This window comes from Anomalospiza imberbis, chromosome 36 (genome assembly GCF_031753505.1).
Source record: "Anomalospiza imberbis isolate Cuckoo-Finch-1a 21T00152 chromosome 36, ASM3175350v1, whole genome shotgun sequence".
Lineage (NCBI taxonomy): Eukaryota > Metazoa > Chordata > Aves > Passeriformes > Viduidae > Anomalospiza > Anomalospiza imberbis.
In genome coordinates this window covers 1,196,608-1,215,382 of record NC_089716.1, presented here as the reverse complement: position 1 = coordinate 1,215,382, position 18,775 = coordinate 1,196,608, and the positions used below count along the sequence as shown (strand labels likewise).

At 52.6% G+C, this 18,775-nt stretch overlaps 2 protein-coding genes and 1 pseudogene across 2 annotated transcripts in view; 2 read left to right on the top strand and 1 right to left on the bottom strand.

The window, feature by feature from the left end:
* LOC137464098 (uncharacterized) overlaps window positions 1–18,775 on the top strand; it is a 1,364,046-nt pseudogene that overhangs the window by 156,523 nt on the left and 1,188,748 nt on the right.
* LOC137464097 (zinc finger protein 3-like) overlaps window positions 1–18,775 on the top strand; it is a 208,821-nt gene that overhangs the window by 180,180 nt on the left and 9,866 nt on the right. The gene's annotated exons all lie outside the window — the stretch shown is intronic.
* Window positions 7,261–8,381, bottom strand: LOC137464104 (zinc finger protein 3-like). Its single transcript, XM_068175412.1, has 2 exons — window positions 7,594–8,381; window positions 7,261–7,425 (listed from the first exon to the last, which is right to left on the bottom strand). The coding sequence occupies exons 1-2, from the start codon at window positions 8,317–8,319 to the stop codon at window positions 7,327–7,329; spliced, it is 825 nt and encodes a 274-aa protein (XP_068031513.1). The 5' UTR covers window positions 8,320–8,381; the 3' UTR covers window positions 7,261–7,326.

The window sequence follows — 18,775 nt, the reverse complement described above, 5'->3', positions numbered from 1 at the left end:
CTGAGCATTTTCAGGGAGATTGGCATTGAGGGAAAGGCGGGAAAGCTCGGGGTGAAACCATGGGGAGAAAATGGGGGTGAAGGGGCAAACCATTACAGAACACCTACAGGGGTATAAAAAGACAAAACAACATGTCACATCTTAATTGGGTAGCGTAGTTTTTGATTAGACTCAAAATGCCTTATAACAAGAGATTGTTGGCTATTTTTATGCTGTTTTTCCTGCTCGCAGAGTCTGGTGCAGACAGTGTGCTGAAGTTTTGATAAGGTAACAATAAACAGAAGCTGAAGACCAAAAAAGTCCAATGCGTCTCTCCTTCCTGACACAGAACTGCTCCAGGAGAGTCTCCCCTGCCAGGGGAGCCCCCAGGGAGTTGCCCAACTTGGGGCCTGCAGACTCACAGCTGAAACCAGGGATCAGGGGGCTGTTGTGAGGAAGTGACACACAACCCTCAGAACAACAATCCACAATTCCTGCACGTACTCTAGAAAGGCGGCTTGGGGCTCAAACCAACTTCAAGAGTTCCTGGAACAAGTAAACAAGTTCAAAGAAATGTTTGAATATGTATAATCGTTATCAATATGTTTTTGAACAATACAACAGAAAAAGTAGATTAGAAGAGTTGCTATTGTTAACCAGTGTGCCTCTGGCCATCGCCAAGCACCAAGAGCTGTTATTGATTTGTCTCTAATTATGCCTTCTTAAAGTTTTAAAAATTCTAAAGCATGAGGCTCATTTCTCACCATACCCAAGGTACTCACCCCTTGCTTTCTTGCAAGCCATTGCCAATCCTCAATTTCATCTGGGTGGAGGAGAATGACGCTGCAATGAAAACAAGGAAAAGGAAAATGCACTGGTGTGGAGGCCCAGGAGCCTACCATCAGAATCTCAGTCCCTCAGCTGTGGAGGACTGGTCCCAAACAAGAATAGATTTCAAGGTTATGGGCAGAAGCTTGCTTCTCCCATAGATCTTTGCAGGCACATGCTGATTTCTGTAAAGTTATGTTACCCCATTGGCCCGTTGGCCTAATTACCCCAGTTCAACCCCTGTCACCTATTTTGGTTAGTCCCTAGAATGTTCTCCTCTCTCTGTCCCTCCACTGGCCCAAGTTTACTGCATTTCTCTGCCTCTGTTTCCCTATTAGCTGACACAACCCTTAACCCCTCCTTTGCACCATTTTCCCCCATATCCATTGGACCCTGACCCTCAGCTCCACCCTCACTACCCCATATAAAAAGCCCCTGTGCCCTCAGCTTGCAGCCTGTCTTTGTCCCTGGTCCCTGTTCAGCTCTGTGCCCTGTTCCTGTTCCAATAAACCAGTTTGCTGGAGATCCTACAAAGACCCATCCTGCCTACTTTGTCAGCTTTATAAAGTCGCCGTGAGCTTCGGGCTCATCAGTGCCGGACGCTCCAAGGGCCTTGGTAGCGCGAGGATGCTACAGACTGGGACAGCCAGGCAGGTGAGGAGGAAGTCACTGCCCCTTTGCCCCTCTCTCCTGCTCCATCTCCCAGCCCAGCATCGCCCCTGGCTGCAGGACAACCTCGCTGCTGACGCCGTCCTGCCAGGGATGGATTGTGGGGATCTCCTTCCCCTTCCCTCTGGCCTGGACACAAATCCCATCTTCTTCTCTGCCCTGCTTCCTCTCCTCATTCTCTCCTTCATCCATCTACGTCTTTTCCCATCTCCTTCCTCCCTCGTTCCTTCTTCTTCCTTCCTGTCCTTTTCCTTTTCCTTTTCCTTTTCCTTTTCATTTCCATTTGGTTTTCCTTTTCCTTTTCCTTTTCTTTTTCCTTTTCCCTGTCCCTAACTCTCCTTGTCCTATCTGCTCCAGGCACTGATCTGTGGACAGAGACCAGGAGAACAAATCCCTGACACAGAACCTCGTGGAAGAGGCCATTTGGAATGGCTCCACGGTGCAGGAATGCAACGGGGAGGAAAAGCCCCAGAGGTCCCACATGAGGAGGGGCTGCAAACCCAGCCCGGGGAGCTGTGAGGAGGTAAAACTCTCCCTGTGCCGGGAAGGGTGTGGGGAATGTGAGAAGAGCTTCAGGCAGAGCTCAGCCTATTCCTGGTGCCTCCTAAAACGGCGGTGCTGGATTCAGAGATCCATAGGGCTGCAGAGATTCCCCTGCAGATCCATGGGGATGCAGAGGTCTCCCTGCATATCCATGGGTGTAATATATAATTTAAAATAAATTCGTGCTCAGGACTAAAAAAAATACAGTATCTTGTAAAAATAGAATCAAGTGACAGGAAAAACAATATATACAAGATGAATTCCTGTCTCAAAGGATGGTTACTCTGAAGGATTATTCCATCTAGAAGATAGGCATTGAACTGATAAGATGAATATTCATAGCCAGAACAAGATATTCGAGAGGATTGCCATCTAACGAGACTTCAGCAGAGTATTCCGGGAAAAACTCTGCACAAGAAAAGAACATGCATTAATATGTGGAAAGGGGCAAGACCAATGAGAGGGAACAGGAAGACCCCTCAGGAATCCTACTACGTCTGAAAGCAATAAAAATAAAACCCTGTGGAATCAGTACCTTGTGAACTGCCAGAGGTACGGGGCTGTATAGCCTGAAACCAGCTCCGATCGCCTGGCTCGGCGCTGTTTTACTTGTGGCTTGTCCAATTTTTATTTGACTTGATTTAATAAATTCCTCTAATTATTAAATTGACTGATTCATTGATAACAATGGGGATGCAGAGATCCCCCTGCAGCCCCTCGAGGAGCCAGGCTGGAGCACGGGGATGCCTGAGAGGAGGCTGTGACCCCGTGGACAGAGGGGCCCCCGCTGGAGCAGCCTGTCCTGGAAGCACTGACCCCGTGGCACAGTGACCCACGCTGCAGCACTTGGAGGGGGGCTGTGCCCCAGGGGATGGACTCCGGTTGGAGAAGTTCCTGGAGAAGTCTCCGGTGGGAGGGACCGCAGGCTGCAGCAGGGGAACGACTCCTGTCCCTGGGCAGAGGGAGAAGCCACGGGGGATGAACTGAGCACGGCCCCATTCCCTGTCTCCTGCACTGCCGGGGGAGGAGGTGCAGCTGGAAGGAGGGAGGCGTGGGGAAAGCTGCATTCAAGGCTCTTCATTGACTTCTCATTATCCTGTTCTTGTCAGAACCCAGAATGTCCCTTGGACACTCTTGGATGTTCCGGGCCCAGGTCAGAAGCATTTGAGACACTGATATGCAACTGGAAACCCCTGTGGCTTTGAATCTGACCCATGGAACAATTTACCAATCTTGCAGGAAGAACAAGAAATCACACAAGTTTAGATATTATTGTAGAAGTAGTCACAAAGTGAAAGGCAGAACTTCTGAGTGCTGTACAGGGGGGTTTAGGCCTTGTACAGAGGGGTCTGAGTTTTGTACATGGGGGTCAGAAGTTCTAAGATGAAGGGACTTGGGCGTGCCCTGTCCTCCTTCTTTCTCCTTCCTTACCTCCATGTTCATGGTGATGTTGGCACTCACAGATTGGTTTAGAGTAGAAAGTCACCATTCAATATAGGTGATAGGCATTGGGGTAAAACCATATACATTCAACATGTCATGGATGATATAAAAGATGGCACCAGCCCCCTGGGAGTCAGTGTGTGCCTTTGTCTGACCTGCTGAACGGACCGCAGCAGTTCAGGAAGAAAATCTTTTAGATAACATACAATAAACTACCTTGAAACCAGAGGACTGAAGACTACTGAGTCTTTCTTTGTAGGCACGGGTGGGAGGAGAGACTTTTCCATCTTTCAGGGTCACCCCAATCTGGGGGTGAGCCCTGACACACAGTTTGTAACCAAGAGTCGGGTGCAGCCGAGAAGGCTCCAAGCGCCTCCTTCCAGGCTGACTCTGCAGATGCCGAGGCTGCTCTGGGCTCTGCCAGGGCTCTGCTGGGGCTCAGCTCTGGGCGAGGCTGGGCCCGCTCTCCCCTCACATTGCTCCGGGCAGCTGAGTCACACAGGGAGAAGGAAGGGACACCTCAAGGGAGTTGAGGTTTAAGAGAGTTTTTATTCAAAAAAACTGCCATACCAAACAGGCTGTCATAAGAGCCGTAACAAACAGGCTGTCCTAACTACCTTAACCAACTAGCACTGCTAACTACCATAACTAACTAGTTGTCCTAACTAACTACTGTAACTAAAATCTGTCCTCCAGTGCTTCATCTCCTCCACTGCTGCCTCACTTGCTTTGCTGCGGTGATCAGAGGGGTCAGGCTGGAGAGAGGCTTGGCTGATGATAAAAATGGGTGCTGCCCAAAGGAGAAAAAAGAAAGAAATGAACCGTTACTTTCCAGAGTCAACTTCCTCACAGGCTCTGTTGCAACAGGACAAAGGGAAATGGTCTGAAACTCAGGAGGGGGAAGCAGGCTCAGATGAGATCTGAGGCAGAATTTTTTTAGCAGGAGAGTGGGGAAGCACTGACAGAAGGTGCCCAGAGATGTGGGAGATGCCTCCTCCCTGGAAACATCCAAGCTCAGGTCAGGCAGGGCTCTGAGCCACCTGAGCTGCTTGAAGATGGCCCTGCTCGCTGTGGGGCCCCAGGTGCAGATGACCTCGAAAGGCCCCTGCCAAGCCAAACCAGGCGAGGATTCTGCTTGCTTTGCGTGTGGAAAGCAGCGAGACCGGAGACCATCGGAGGGGGCCCCACAAGAAAACCCCTCCCTGGCGCTGCTGCTTCCCCTGCAGCCGCTTGGCATTCACCTGCAGCAGCTCCTGGGCAGACCAGCGCCGCTCCTCGTCCGGCTCCAGGCTGCACTCGAGGAAGTCCCGCAGCAGAGCCGACAGGCGCCTGGGCTCCTGCAGCTGCGGGGTCCCGTTCTGCCGGATCAGAGCGCGAGCCTGCAGGAAAAGCAAACTCAGCGCTCTGCCAGCTTCCTTCCCACCCACAAGTGCTCACATCGACCCCGGCTTCCCAGCCCCAGCTCCAGGGGCACTTTCCTCCCTGGCAGAGATGCTGCTCACAGCTCATTTTTCTATGCCAACCAAAAAACCCAAACCCTGGTGCTGCCACAGCCATTGTAAAGAGCTGGTGCACTTGCTTCACATTTTCAGGTCATCCTCACAGCCAGAAGAACTGCAACAACATAAATCCCAAAGCAAATTCTGTCTGGAGACTGCAGAATATGTGTCTGTGTTGAGGCTCGAGTCCTCTGGGAATTCCCTTCCCCATGTGCAGAAACCTCCAGCTGCTGCTCCCAGTGCAGGCTCACCCTGTGCTCACAGGCCTCTGCAACCACGGGAGAATTTGCCTCTTACCATGGCCCTCGTTTCCTTGAAGTAAGGAGGTTCTCCTTCCACCATCTCGATGGTCACAATTCCAAAGGACCAGATGTCCACCTTGGGGCCGTAAGGAGAACTGGTGACAACTTCTGGGGCCATCCAGTGAGCAGTGCCCACTGAAACATAAACTTTAAGAAATTTAGAGATTTTAGAAGAGCTAAGATTTTAGTTAGAAATAAGCTCTATTGGAATTAATTAAAATAAATGGGTAGGCATTGCTTGATGAAGTTAAGAGTTAGTAGTTAACTAATAATTGATTGCTTGTCAACACAATGTTTAGTTAGCTGGGTTTGTAATGAGGAATATAAAAACTGACAAATAGCTTTTAGGAACATAAGACAATTGTGGGCCTCTTCTGTTCCGAAACCAACTACAGATAAGAAATGGGAGTTCTACCAAGGGTTCATGTGTCACATTTGCATTGAAAAGGTAGAAAGGTCAGAATGAGGAAGACTACATTTACTTCCTCATTTTGGGACCCCTCCCGATGAAAGGGACCACCAACCCATTTCAAGGAACAAACTACGCATGCTTAATAGCTTTTGAACTGATTAGCATACAAAGCAAGGAATGGGATGTACCAAAATGATGAATATGTATTTGTATTTTGGGTATTCAATACTTGTATGGATAAAAGGACTCTGTAATCACCTGAGGGGCGCAGTGTGTATTTGGGAGCTATCCCGCATGCCGCCCAGCGTCGTAATAAACATACACTTTCTAACTTTAAACTGTTAGAGAGTTTTTGTCAGTCACAGGTGGATATCGGTGCTAGATCAATATCCATATTTCTTTAATAAATCAGGGAGGGGGGACTGGGAGGGTGCTTGGAGGGGCTTGGGATGTCTCTGAGAGGTTTTGGGGAGTCCTGACCCCTGCAGATCCCCCAGAGATGCCGCCGGACGTCGCCCGTAGCAAGATGCTGTCGGGGATCGGGGACTCAGAGTTGGGCTTCTTCTTCCTGGCGCTGGGGCTCGGCTTCTACCTGCTCAAGAAGGTCAGGGGGGTCCCAGAGGTCGTGTTCCCCCTCCCCCAGAGCGTGTGTGCTCCTTCCCTGGGGCCCCCAGCCCGGTGTCACCCCCTTTTCTCTGCACACAGAGCTCCTGAGTCGCCAGTTGCCGCAGCCGCTCCCCGTGGCCTCAGGTGCAGCCGGGACCCCCCACTCTGTCCGCGCGCTGATTTTGGGGGGGTCGTGTGTCCCCCCAGCCCTGTTGTCACTCTGCCCCCGCCCGCCTGCTCCCAGTGTTCCCAGTAAAGCTTCCCAGTTAAACACTGGGTGCTGCGGGTCTGCCCGGCAACTGGTGAGTCATCAGCCCCGCTCGCTCTGATTGGCTGACTCTTGTCCATCGCGTTCTCTCATTGGCTGAGGAGAGGCCCGGGACCGGAGAGAAGCAACGGCAGAGATCCCGCCCCGAGCACCGGCACGGGGACAACAGACCCAGCCTGGGCACACGGAGGGAATTTATTACCAACCAAACACAGCAGCACAAGCAGAAGGGAAAGAAATCCCTCCAACACCTTCCCCCCACCCAACGGGGATCACCCACAACAGGGCTTATCCACGATGGAGAGACGGGGACAGCCGAGTTTAGACCAGAAGCCAATTTCATTGAGGGTACCAGGTGTTTATACAGGGTTTTACTTGTGTGGTGCTCAGACAGGGCTCGATGTTTGCTAACAATTTCCCATTGGTTACACATTCTTCATGACATCACGGCACCTGGGAACATTATCTTATCACAAAGTCTCACAACAGGTTGCTTGGTCACTTCTTGCCCAGGGAGACTTAAACTGTGTCTGTGTCTCCCACAGTTTCTGCTCAGTCAGGCCTCAGATCTCGGCCCCTTTATCAGCTCCATTGTTTTCCTCTCTGTTTTATTCCCCATTCGGGGGCACCAGGGCTCTGCCCAACGGGGGTCACTGGGGATCATCCAGCCCAGATCCTCCCATGGGGGATGGAGCTGGGGCAGCCCACAAAGCTCTTCCCTCACTCTCTTCCCTCACTCCAAGCTCTTCCCTCACTCGAGGCACTCGCAGGGCTTCCTTAGTGTTGCGTCCGTTGGTGTTGGGTCAAGTTTGAGCTCCTGGAGAAGCTCTTCCCACACTCCCCACACTCGTAGGGCCTCTCCCCAGTGTGGATGCGCTGGTGTCTTCTCAGTTCGGAGCTCCAACCAAAGCTCTTCCCACATTCCAAGCAGGTGTAGGGCCGTTCCCCAGTGTGGATCACCTGGTGCTGGATCAGGTCAGAGCTGTCTCTGCAACCCTTCCCACACTCCCCACACTTGTAGGGCCGTTCCCCAGTGTGGATCACCTGGTGGCGGATCACGTGGGAGCTGTGCGTGAAGCTCTTCCCACACTCCCCACACTCGTAGGGCCTCTCCCCGGTGTGGATGCGCCGGTGCATGGTGAGGTGGCAGTTTTGCTTGAAGCCCTTCCCGCAGTCGGGGCAACGGAAGGGCCTCTCCTCTGTGTGAATCCGCTCATGTGTGAGGAGAGTGGAGCTGGTCTGAAACCTCTTCCCACACTGGGAACACTCGTAGGGCCTCTCCCCAGTGTGGATAACCTGGTGCCGGGTCAGGCCAGAGCTGTTCCTGAAACCCTTTCCACACTCCACACACTCGTAGGGCCGATCCCCAGTGTGGATAACCTGGTGCCGGGTCAGGCCAGAGCTGTACCTGAATCCCTTCCCACACTCCCCACACTCGTAAGGCCGTTCCCCAGTGTGGATCCTCACGTGCTCGATCAGGGTGGAGATCCGGCTGAATCCCTTCCCACACCCCCCACACTCGTAAGGCCGTTCCCCAGTGTGGATCCTCTGGTGCTGGATCAGAGAGGAGCGGAAGCTGAATCCCTGCCCACATTCCAAGCACTTGTGGGGCTTTTCCCTGCCATGAGGCTTCTCCACCAGCTCCGAGCTCCAGCTGGATCTCTGGCCGCCTTCCTGGCTCACGGGGGCTCTTTCCTCCCCACAGCTCCCTGGGCTGGTTTTGCAGCCCCTCCTCCTGCAGGATATACGGGGCTTTTCCTCCTCCTCCATCCAACCACAACCTGGAATGAAAAATCCTGGTTTGGGGAAAAAACAAAAGGAGAGCACCTTGGACTGGAGGTTCCTCCTTGCCCCACTTCATCGCAGGAAGTCAATAGGAATCTTGTGTCTGTGAGAACCTCCAAAGCACCAAGATTCACCCCAGAAATCCTGCAAACTTCAAGAGACAGATAAAAAACACCCCAAACCTCACAATTCAGCAAAAACCATAATTTCCTCCAAAAGATAAAGATTCAGCTGCCACATAAAACCAACGCACCAACATTTAGCCCAAGCAAGCTCAGAAACACCAAGATTCACCCCGTGAAAATCCTGGATCCCCCTCCGCAGTCACCTGCTGCATGTGGGGGGAGCAGCGCTCCTGGGGCTGGGGGGAGGCTGCAGATACAGGGAGGGGTGGAACCTTCTGCTGCTTCCTGTTTCTGCTCCTCCTCCTCCTGTGACTCTGCTCTTCCTCACACTCCTCTTCCTCCTGCTATTCCTCCTTCTCCTGCACAATCCCACCTTCTCCTGCCACGTCCATCCTTTGACCATTTTGTTCCTCAACCCTGCTTCTCCTTCCCTTCTCCTCCTGCCCCCAGGCCCAGCACCCACTGCCGGCTCCCTCTTCCCCCCAGACCCACAGCATCCCAGCGCAGGGGCAGGGATGGAGCTGGGGCAGGTCGGGCTGGGGCAGCGCTGGGCTCTCGGCCGCTTCCGCCCCGCACTCGGTCCCCACTGCAGCCGCTCCCGCCAGGACAGCGCGGGGGGGCCCGGCCTTGGCGCTGCCCCACTCCCACCTCCCCAAATTCCCCTCGCGGGGGCGATGGGGCCGAGGGGGGGGGCGCAGGTGGGCTCCAGGTGGGGAACGCTGGGAGCTGCGAGTCTGCCTGGCAACTGGTGAGTCATCAGCGCCCTGCGCTCTGATTGGCTGAGCTCTGCCTGAGGGCTGGGGCTGCAGCAAAGAGGGGACACCCTGCTCCAGGGGGGATGTCCCGAAAACGGGGGACCCCCATGAAAGGAACAGGAGGAAAGTGTCTTTACAAACAGATGCTGTGAATCTGCTCCGAGACAGGGACAGGCACCTGTGCATAAGGAAGTGACAGGAGAAGCCATCGGTTTCAGGAAATGTTATCAATTGACGACACAGACTGCTGCTCAGCCAAGGTCCTGCTCAATTCATGAACTTCCCAAAGAACAACAAACACTTAACAAAGCCGTGAATATCGCCTGCTATACAATAGTGGGGTGCATATGAAGGGAGTATGTACTAGGTGGATTGGGAAGTCTGCACCTCTCAAGTACTTCAGCCAGTGGGGAAAGGGAGAGGGAGATGTGGCCAGGAGAATTGGGATGAAAAGGAGGCTGTGTCCTCCAACAACTGCAGAGATCCCATGGGGAATGTCCCATGGCCTCTCCCATTTCTAGGAATGAAATTACTTTTACAGGACTCCTCTGTCTGCTTTGTGGACAGAAACCTCTGCTGATGTCAATTTTCCCACACTCCCTGGGGCTCATCCGGAATTCCTTCCACCGTCCGGGGCGGCGGGCAGGGAGTGCAGCTGAAGGTGCCTCACCCACTTTGGGTGATCGGCTCCCTTGGCTGGCGGCGGCACCGGGGATCGACTGGGGACCCGGGAGTGACCAGGAGACAGACGAGGGACACATCAGGGGGGTCTGTGAAGAGTCAGCAGGGAGAGAGCACTGAAAATCTCAGCAGTGACTGCACTGGGATCTTCGGGGAGTGAACATGGCAGGGCACCCAGGGAGGGGAGAAAAGGGAAAGCCAGGCAGGGGTCCTGGCCAAAGGGATGATGATCCCAAAATGTCTCTGAAGGGTCACTTGGGAGAATGTTGAGGTAGTTTGCACATTCCCCCAGAGGTAATTAAGGACATGGACACCCAGGGGAGCAATAAGGGAAGAGGAGAAGGGATTTGGACAACAGGGGATGGATGGTGTTGGTGTGCTGGGAAGGGATCGGGTGAAGGGCAGTGTGCAGCAATATGGTGAAGGCAAGAAGCAGCAGGAGCAATCTATGTGGTAAGAAAAAGGATGATGGAGAAGAGGAGGAAGAGAAAAATACAGAGGACTGAGATGTTTTTCAGCACTGTTTTATCCTCAGAATTTGCCAGCTGATCCAGATCCTTTCCATCCCGGGTTTCCCGGAGAGGAAAAGAAGGAGGTCAGGATATCAGGGGTTTCTCTGTGGTGGGCAGCGGCAGCACCGGGCGCAGAGGTGCGGGACCGGGAGCACGGGCTGGGGGCCTGTGGGGAGCTGCGGGGCCAGGCCGGGGCTGTGGGGCAGCCGGGGCTCAGCGCCGGGCGCTGCCTGACCCCACCAGCCCCGGGCAGGGCCGGCAGTGGCCCCCGGCCCCCAGGAGCCTGCGGGACGCCCCGGCCGCTGCCCGGCCCCGTGGAGCTGCCAGCCCTGCCCGCCGGGGGGGCCGCCTTTGGACACTGCGGCAGGACAGGGACCGGCTCTGGGATACGATACGGGCTGGGGAGGGGACCCTGAGCACAAGGAGGAAAACAAAGACACATCTGGGAAACACAGATTGTACATGGAAGGATCAGGATTTTCTATTAAGCATTTGCTTTGGGTCGCTGGAGAAAGGAAAGACTTTGCACAAAGCTCAGCAGCTCTCAGAGGATGAGCACCCACAGGCAGTGAGCGCGGCTGCAGGAGCGGCAGAAGAAGGCCCTGGAGCACTTGGGCACAAAGGCACAGCAGCTGAATGTAAGAAGGGATGAGCAAAAGGCCAAGCTGAAGGCAAAGGCCATGGCACAGCTCCTACAGCCCCTCAGGGATCAACCCCAGGGCCCAAGGGGGCCCCAGCACCCAGGGGACGGGGTCGGCCACAAGCACCTGGCAGAGGCATTGCCCTCCTGGGCAGGGGAGAGCCCACCCAAACAGCCCCTGGGAAGGAGTCAGGGCTCCAGCTGCAGGGCACAGGGACACTGGAAGCAGAGACAGCAGCACCCTAAGGAGGAGCAAGCCCACCCCTGGATGGACATGGATTGTCAGGGCTGTCACAGCTCCCATCCCACCGGGGACCCACCACACTGGAGCCCTGGAGAACATTCAGGCTGGGTCTGCATCGAGAGGAGGCCTCTCCTGATGGACACAGGGGCCTCTCCATCCATTCTGAATATTAGACCTAACGGGGGAATATTGTAAAGGAATGTTTTAATTATTAGGGAATAAATGGGAAAGCTGAGCTGGTATGATTTGTCCAATCACTATTAGGAGCTGTGGGGGATAGGTTTGAAATAAATTAATTTCTTTTTCTTCCTAGTAATATTGATGCCTCAGCTGTGGCTCTTCCAGTCTCAGTAAAGAAACTGGAATTGTAGGTGAATGTTAAACAGGGCCATGCGAAAGGAATTCTTGGGCCAAAATGTTGAACCCAGTGGCCGGAGTGGCCTCATTGTCTGCAGAATTGTGCAGACACAGCTTTAAGGGGAACCCAGGCCCAAAACCTGATGACAACAGGATCTCCAACTGTTCCAGTCTGCCCTCAAGTTAAAGCTTTGATAACCAAAAGAGCCTCTAAATGGATGAGCAGTGCTCAGTTATTACAGTATGAAACTTGTTCAGTGGCACAGGAGGATTTAGAACTGAAGGCAGGGGAAGGGTTTAACCCAGCCTCCTGTTTGAACAGCCCACAGAGGGGCTGGGAAGAAACCCAGGACTGCATTCAAGTGACAGAGCTCCAGACACAGCCTGGGAGAGCTTGATGAGACATTCCCTGGCCGGAGGGAGAAAATGTGCTCCTGGATGGCTCTTCAAGGGCAGCAGAAGGGAAAAGAGCTACAAGACACGCTGTTATTAAGGAAGGGAATCAGACAAAGCCCAGGTTACCACCCCATGGTCAGCTCAACCGGCACAGCTGTGTGTGCTTGTAAGAGCCTGGCACTGAAATGCCCTGAGCAGGAAGGCTTCAATATCTTCTGCTGACACCATGTCACCTAACAGGGGGGCAAAAGCAATTCTGATTGCTCAGCAACCACTAGATCACTTATTCAGGTATTTCTAAAAGAAATAATTCCAAGAAAAGGGATTGTGGAAGCAACAGACTCAGACAGCAGAACTCATTTTACAGGAAAGATCCTCCAGGGGGTTATGGAAGCTTTAGGAATACAATGGGACCTCCATAACCCCTACACCCCCAGAGCTCAGGCTGGGTACAAAGAATGAATGGGGAAAGAAAGAGACACCTTTGGAAGCTGGGGATAGAAACCAAGATGCCATGAGTACGGCTTTTGCCATTGGCTTTGGCAAGAGTAAGGGCCAGACCCAGGGCAGATATTCAATTCTCTCCCTTGCAATTGATCTTGGGAATTCCTTACCCTGGTAATTCTCCACCCAGTGCAGGGTGGGGATAAGGGATGTACATTTAAAGCAGTCTGTGGCCAGAGTCCTGTCTCTTGTGAAATCTCTCCCACAGGAAGCTGGGCTGGCACAGAGCCTGCCTTGGCACTTTGCTGTTCCCAACATCCAAGCAGGACATCGGGCCCTGCCTAAGGAGGCCAAAGCAGCACCACTGGTGGCCAAGTGGCGTGGCCCATGCCAAGTGTCCCTGAGGCCAGAAACAGCCCCCAGCACAGCTGAGCACGGGGGGACCCCTCAGCCTGGGCTCCAGGGCTCTGAAGCCCCGGAGATTTGCACTTCCCGCCTGCAGCAGGAGCATGGGAGGCCCCCACGGAGCCTGCACTGAAGGCAGCGCAGCAGCAGCCAGGGCTCCACAGCGGGGCAAGCCCCTGGGCCTGCCCACACATCCTCTGCTCAAATCCTCTGCCTGGGCACCCTCCTTGGGCATCTCCAGCCACCGGGGCCAATCCTTGCTGCCACTGCTGCAGCTTCAGTGCTTTCTGGGCCTGCACTGCCACAGCTGCTGGCGAAGACAACGGCACAATTCCACTCTGGGTCTCAGCCACACTCACACACTGCGCTGCCTGGGATTGCACTGATGGAAAATACACCAGGTCATAGACTTGAACATTTCTAACATTTTATTTCTCTACTCAGCCTTGGTTTGCCTTGGCCTCGGGGAAAGAAATGGTAAAGGTATTTTTAAGGGATGTTCCACCACTCAGTGGAGATGAGTTTAACATCTCAACACACTGGGAATGGCCCAAAAGATTCCCACAAAGATAACGCCCAGCAGCAAACAGCAACCAACACCTACCCCAGACACTGCCCCCGGCAGAGCTGGAGACACCTGCTCTGGAAAAGGCTGAGAAGGAAATCCAGCAGTTCCGACCTGATGAACAGCAGAAGCCAAGAAATCCGGGTCCAACAGGAACCCAAATACTAAAAACTGCACAACTTGAAACTACAGAACATTAAACCAATGGATTTAGATTGGTTCAGACTGTATCAAGTTTGGGGAAAATCCAGTAAAACCCACGTGTCATAGAACGATTTTCTCTGCACACCCGGGCTATGTGGGGATGGAATGATTTCTGTTGCAGATCCTGGCCAGAATCAAGGAATGCCTTGACTCCTACACTAAACATACTGGTGGAGTTTTCCTTTCTCCTGCACTTTCAGTGCAAAGTTTATAGCAGTAGAGTATTTTTTGTAATAATCCTACTTCTATATTGCCGATTAGGTTTGGGCCAGGGATGTGAGAACGAGTTTTTACTCCGAGGAGAAGTAGAAAAAACTTAATTGCCTTGGAATTGTTTTGTGTATGTTTGTGTGAGAGATACCAAAATTTTGGTTTGGGTTTTTCGACGTTCACCTTTAGGCTGCATTTTGCAAAACGAGAAGAGATTTACAGGTGACCCTTTCACTCATAAACACTAAATTGATTATTTGAAAGAAAAAATAAAAAAGCAGCAGGTTGTGGGGGTCCACAGGTGAGGCTGCTGGAGGCTGCTCTGGAAGAGAAGCTGCATTCCAGGCAGCCAGCAGAGGAGCTTTAGAAATGCAAATTAACACTGCTGGGGCAAAGTGGGGACAATGGACCTGCCTCTTCTTGCCTGGGGCAGGAATTGGGCTGATTCCCTCTGCCCCTCACCCCAAGCTCTGCCTGCCTGCACAGATGGAATCTGCACAGCTGAAGGCAGAGCCCATGGTGAGGATCTCTGACTCTGCAACAGAAATGGGTGAAGCTGCAAAGGGAAACAGCAAATGGAGAATGTTGTGAAAACTTCACTAAAATAAGGGGGGATCACCCCTGTGCCCACTCCAACATGTGCTGGCACTCTCTATGCTATACAGGGAGTATCAGATCACTGGGGTTTTTGCTATAACAAGTTCTGGGAAATCAGTTGGAATTCAAGTATTTGATGATGTAATTAAACAAAAGCAGTCAATTGATGCAGCCCCGGCTGGAGGGAGCAACCAAAAATGGGGAAAAGATGAACGGCCAGCAGAACAAATCCTACAACATCATGGACCAGCCCCTGGGAACCCGAACCAATTCATATCAGGAGACACAGAACCCATTTATCATTTCAATGTCACCATTAGATTACAAGCTGTCCTCGAAATAAGAACCAACCAGACACCTCCAGCTCCTGACCTTCCTGCCGACCCATCCACTGAAATGAGGAACACAACATTTCACCAGGGGATGGGATCAGGTTATCTTTTCCCAGAAAAAGGAGGAGTTTGTGGAAAACTAAATGACTCCAACTGCTGTTGGCAAAGAGATGACAAAGGAAAAGCGATGAAAAAAGATAACACAGGAAATAGGAGAGCAGTTTATGTATTGGTCCAAACATGGAAAGGATGGGAATGGGACACGGTTTTGTGGCTCCCTGGCACACCATGGGTTAAACGAATGCTGCTTCTCCTCTTCTGTGCTACAGCAACTCTCATCTTTTTACCATGCTCCACACCTTGGGAGTGCAGCTCATCCAGCAGCTGAGCCAGGGGATGCAGGTGGCAGCCAGGCCTCCTGATCCAGAAACGGCTACAAAAGGACAGGGAATGAGGGCACCGAGAATAATCCCAAAACCAAAGAGGACCCGGGAAGAACAAAACAGAGTCAATGAGTGAATCTGCCTGGAGATAGGGCCAGCGACTTGGAGATGAGGAAATAACGGAGAAACCGTCAGTTCCAATAAATGTTACAAATGGACCCAGACAGCTGCTCAAAGTCCTGCTAAACTCCTCAACTTCCCGAAGAACAAAGACCAAACAGAGCCATGAATATCGGCTGTCATCCACAAGGAGGGGTGCATATGAACGAGGACAGGCAGCAGGCGGATCGGGAAGTCTGAACCTTCCAAGTCCCTCAGCCAGTGGGCAAAGGCAGAGGGAGATGCGGCCGGGAAAATGAGCATCCAAAGGAGGCAGCGTGCTACAACAAGGGCAGAGAGCGCATGGCAAATGCCCCACGGCCTCTCCCTCTGCTCAGCAATCGAGTCACTTTGACAGGACTCCTCGGTCTCCTCTGGCCACAGAAACCTCCGGCGACGGGAATTTCCCCGCACGGTCCCGGCCACGGGGCAGCCACCTCTGTCCCAGCCACAGCAACCGGGACGAGCCAGCGCTGCTCCGGCAGCGGCTCCTGCCCAGGCAGCGGCGGGAAGGAGACCGCGGGCAGCCGCTCCCGCAGCGCCCTCAGCCCAGGGCCGGCACGGGCCGGACACGGCACCGCCAAGCCGCCGGAGCCCCCTGCCGCCCCCTCCGCCCGCAGCGAGCCCCGAGCCCCCGCAGAACCCGGCGCGGCTCCCACCTGCGCCGGGGCCGCCTCCGAGCTCCGCCAATGCCGCCTCCCCGCGCTCCGGCCGCTGCCGCCGCTCCCGGGCCCGCACAGACGCTCCGCCAATGGCGCCGCTGCCGAGCCAGGGCCACCCTCAGGCCGCCAGCGGGGCCGTGCTTCGCCCCGCTCTCACCAATCAGCGCGCCAGAACCGCGACTGACGGCAGCAGCGGCCAATGGCAGCGAGGGGCGGGCTCTGCACACGGCACAGCCTCGCCCCGCGCTCTCAGGGCCCCCCGGGCTGTGGGAGGGCAAAGCCGGAGATGAGGAACAGCCCTGGAACGGGCCCGGGCCCGGGCCGGCATCGATCTGCAGCACCAACAAACTGCTCCGCACCTCCCGACACGGCTTTCCCGGCCCTGCGCCTTCGCCTTCGCCGGCTCCGGCTCTGCGGCAAGCCCAGCAGCCCCACTTCTCCTGCCCCCTAATTCGGAGCATCAGCGCATCGCTTTGATTTCCCCCAAAAAGGGAAAACCGCCCCAAAGCCCTGTGGGGGAGTGGGGGAGGGGAGAGATTTCTGGCACAAAACTCCAAAAGCTCCGAGCGGGACAATGAGAAGTCAATGAAGAGCCTTGAATGCAGCTTTCCCCACGCCTCCCTCCTTCCAGCTGCACCTCCTCCCCCGGCAGTGCAGGAGACAGGGAATGGGGCCGTGCTCAGTTCATCCCCCGTGGCTTCTCCCTCTGCCCAGGGACAGGAGTCGTTCCCCTGCTGCAGCCTGCGCTCTCTCCCACCGGAGACTTCTCCAGGAACTTCTCCAACCGGAGTCCATCCCCTGGGGCACAGCCCCCCTCCAAGTGCTGCAGCGGGAAAAACGCCAGTCACTTGTTTTTACAACTTTTTAAAGTTTAATGATAATGAAATGGTTATAAAAATAGTAATACGATTAGAGTAATAAAAATTTAGAGTTCATGTAATTACAGGACAATAAAAAACAAAGAATTACGGACGTCTGGATGCTCTCGGGCACTTAAGCAAGGACAGGCATGTTTTGTGAACAAAGGAATAACTCTTAAGATCCATTCACTGTTGCATATTCATACATACCTCATGGTTATGCATACATTCTATTTAAAATAAGAAACTCTCTCTAGAATATGTCAACTCCTTCTTTTAATCCCCACGGCGTCTTCCAGTCTGAGCAAGGCCTGAAGAAATTACCTTCTTCTGATAAGAAACCCATAAATTCCTCTTCTTCTCTGGAAGATTTGGGTGTTCTGTGACTCTTATCTCGAAGCCAGTATCTCATTATTTAAAAAAAAAACCACATACACAGTTTCTACTTTAACTACTAAATCTTCATTTTAACTACAAAACTTCATTTACCATTCTATCAAAATGTTAATACAGCACTTCTAACAAACAACGTTTGCTTGCCAATGACAGTGTGCTCACGATTGTAAACTATCTGGAAGTGTATAAAAACTACTGTCTGTAAACAATAAAGGGAGAACGTAGGATTAACCACATTGGTTGGGATCTGCGTTTGTTCCTGTCCAGCCACCCTTTTATAATTGGTCCCTGTTTCAGAGTCCTCCGCAGCTGAGGGACTGAGATTCTGATGGTAGGCTCCTGGGCCTCCACAGCAGTGCATCTTCCTTTTCCTTGTTTTCATTGCAGCGTCATTCTCCTCCACCCAGATGAAATTGAGGATTGGCAATGGCTTGCAAGAAAGCAAGGGGTGAGTACCTTGGGTTTGGTGAGAAATGAGCCTCATGCTTTAGAATTTTTAAAACTTTAAGAAGGCATAATTAGAGACAAATCAATAACAGCGGTGGGTGTTTGGCAATGGCCAGAGGCACACTGGTTAGCCATAGCAACTCTTCTTATCTATTTTTTCCATTTTATTGTTCAAAAACATATTGATAAAGATTGTACACATTGAAAGATTTCTTTGAACTCGTTTACTTGTTCCAGGAACTCTTGAAGTTGGTTTGAGCCCCAAGCCGCCTTTCTAGAGTACGTGCAGGAATTGTGGATTGTTGTTCTGAGGGTTGTGTGTCACTTCCTCACAACAGCCCCCTGATCCCTGGTTTCAGCTGTGAGTCTGCAGGCCCCAAGTTGGGCAACTCCCTGGGGGCTCCCCTGGCAGGGGAGACCCTCCTGGAGCAGTTCTGTGTCAGGAAGGAGAGACGCATTGGACTTCTTTGGTCTTCAGCTTCTGTTTATTGTTACCTTATCAAAACTTCATCACACTGTCTGCACCAGACTCTGCATGCGGGAAAAACAGCATAAAAATGGCCAACAATCTCTTGTTATAAGGCATTTTGAGTCTAATAAAAAACTAAGCTACCCAATAAAGTAGGAACACCTAAATTATTTTCCTTTCTAACCCAATAACTGAGCCCTAAAGACCCGGATTTTTCATGTGGATTTTTCTACCCAATTACAAGACATCACCTAAAGGCAAGAAGAAAGAGGAAGAAGAAAGAAGAAGGGAACTCAAGACAACACCCTATATCCTCCATCTTGAACCCATCTATAACATACTAAAAATCCTAAAACCTAAATGTCTCACCCATGTGAAATACTACACTAGTCTCTACAATTCTCTACAATCTCTTTCACACTTTTGTGGTTTCTAGTTTACCTTGAGGCTTTGGAAGTTTTCTCCATGAACGAGGGTCAAAGTCAGTGCTCCCCTGGGGGTCAGGGCACCCCAGAGCAGACAGAGAAATATTCCCAGTGCCCTGGGTTTCCACATCAGCAGGCGACAGTTATTGACAGTCGAAGGGTCAGCGGCAGGG

Excerpts from the sequence above, each read along its gene's own strand:
- LOC137464104 (XM_068175412.1), bottom strand. The coding sequence starts at position 8,319 with ATGGAGGAGGAGGAAAAGCCCCGTATATCCTGCAGGAGGAGGGGCTGC. Across the intron at positions 7,426-7,593 it reads CCCACGTGATCCGCCACCAG|CGCATCCACACTGGGGAGAG; the intron begins GTGATCCACACT and ends AGAAGACACCAG.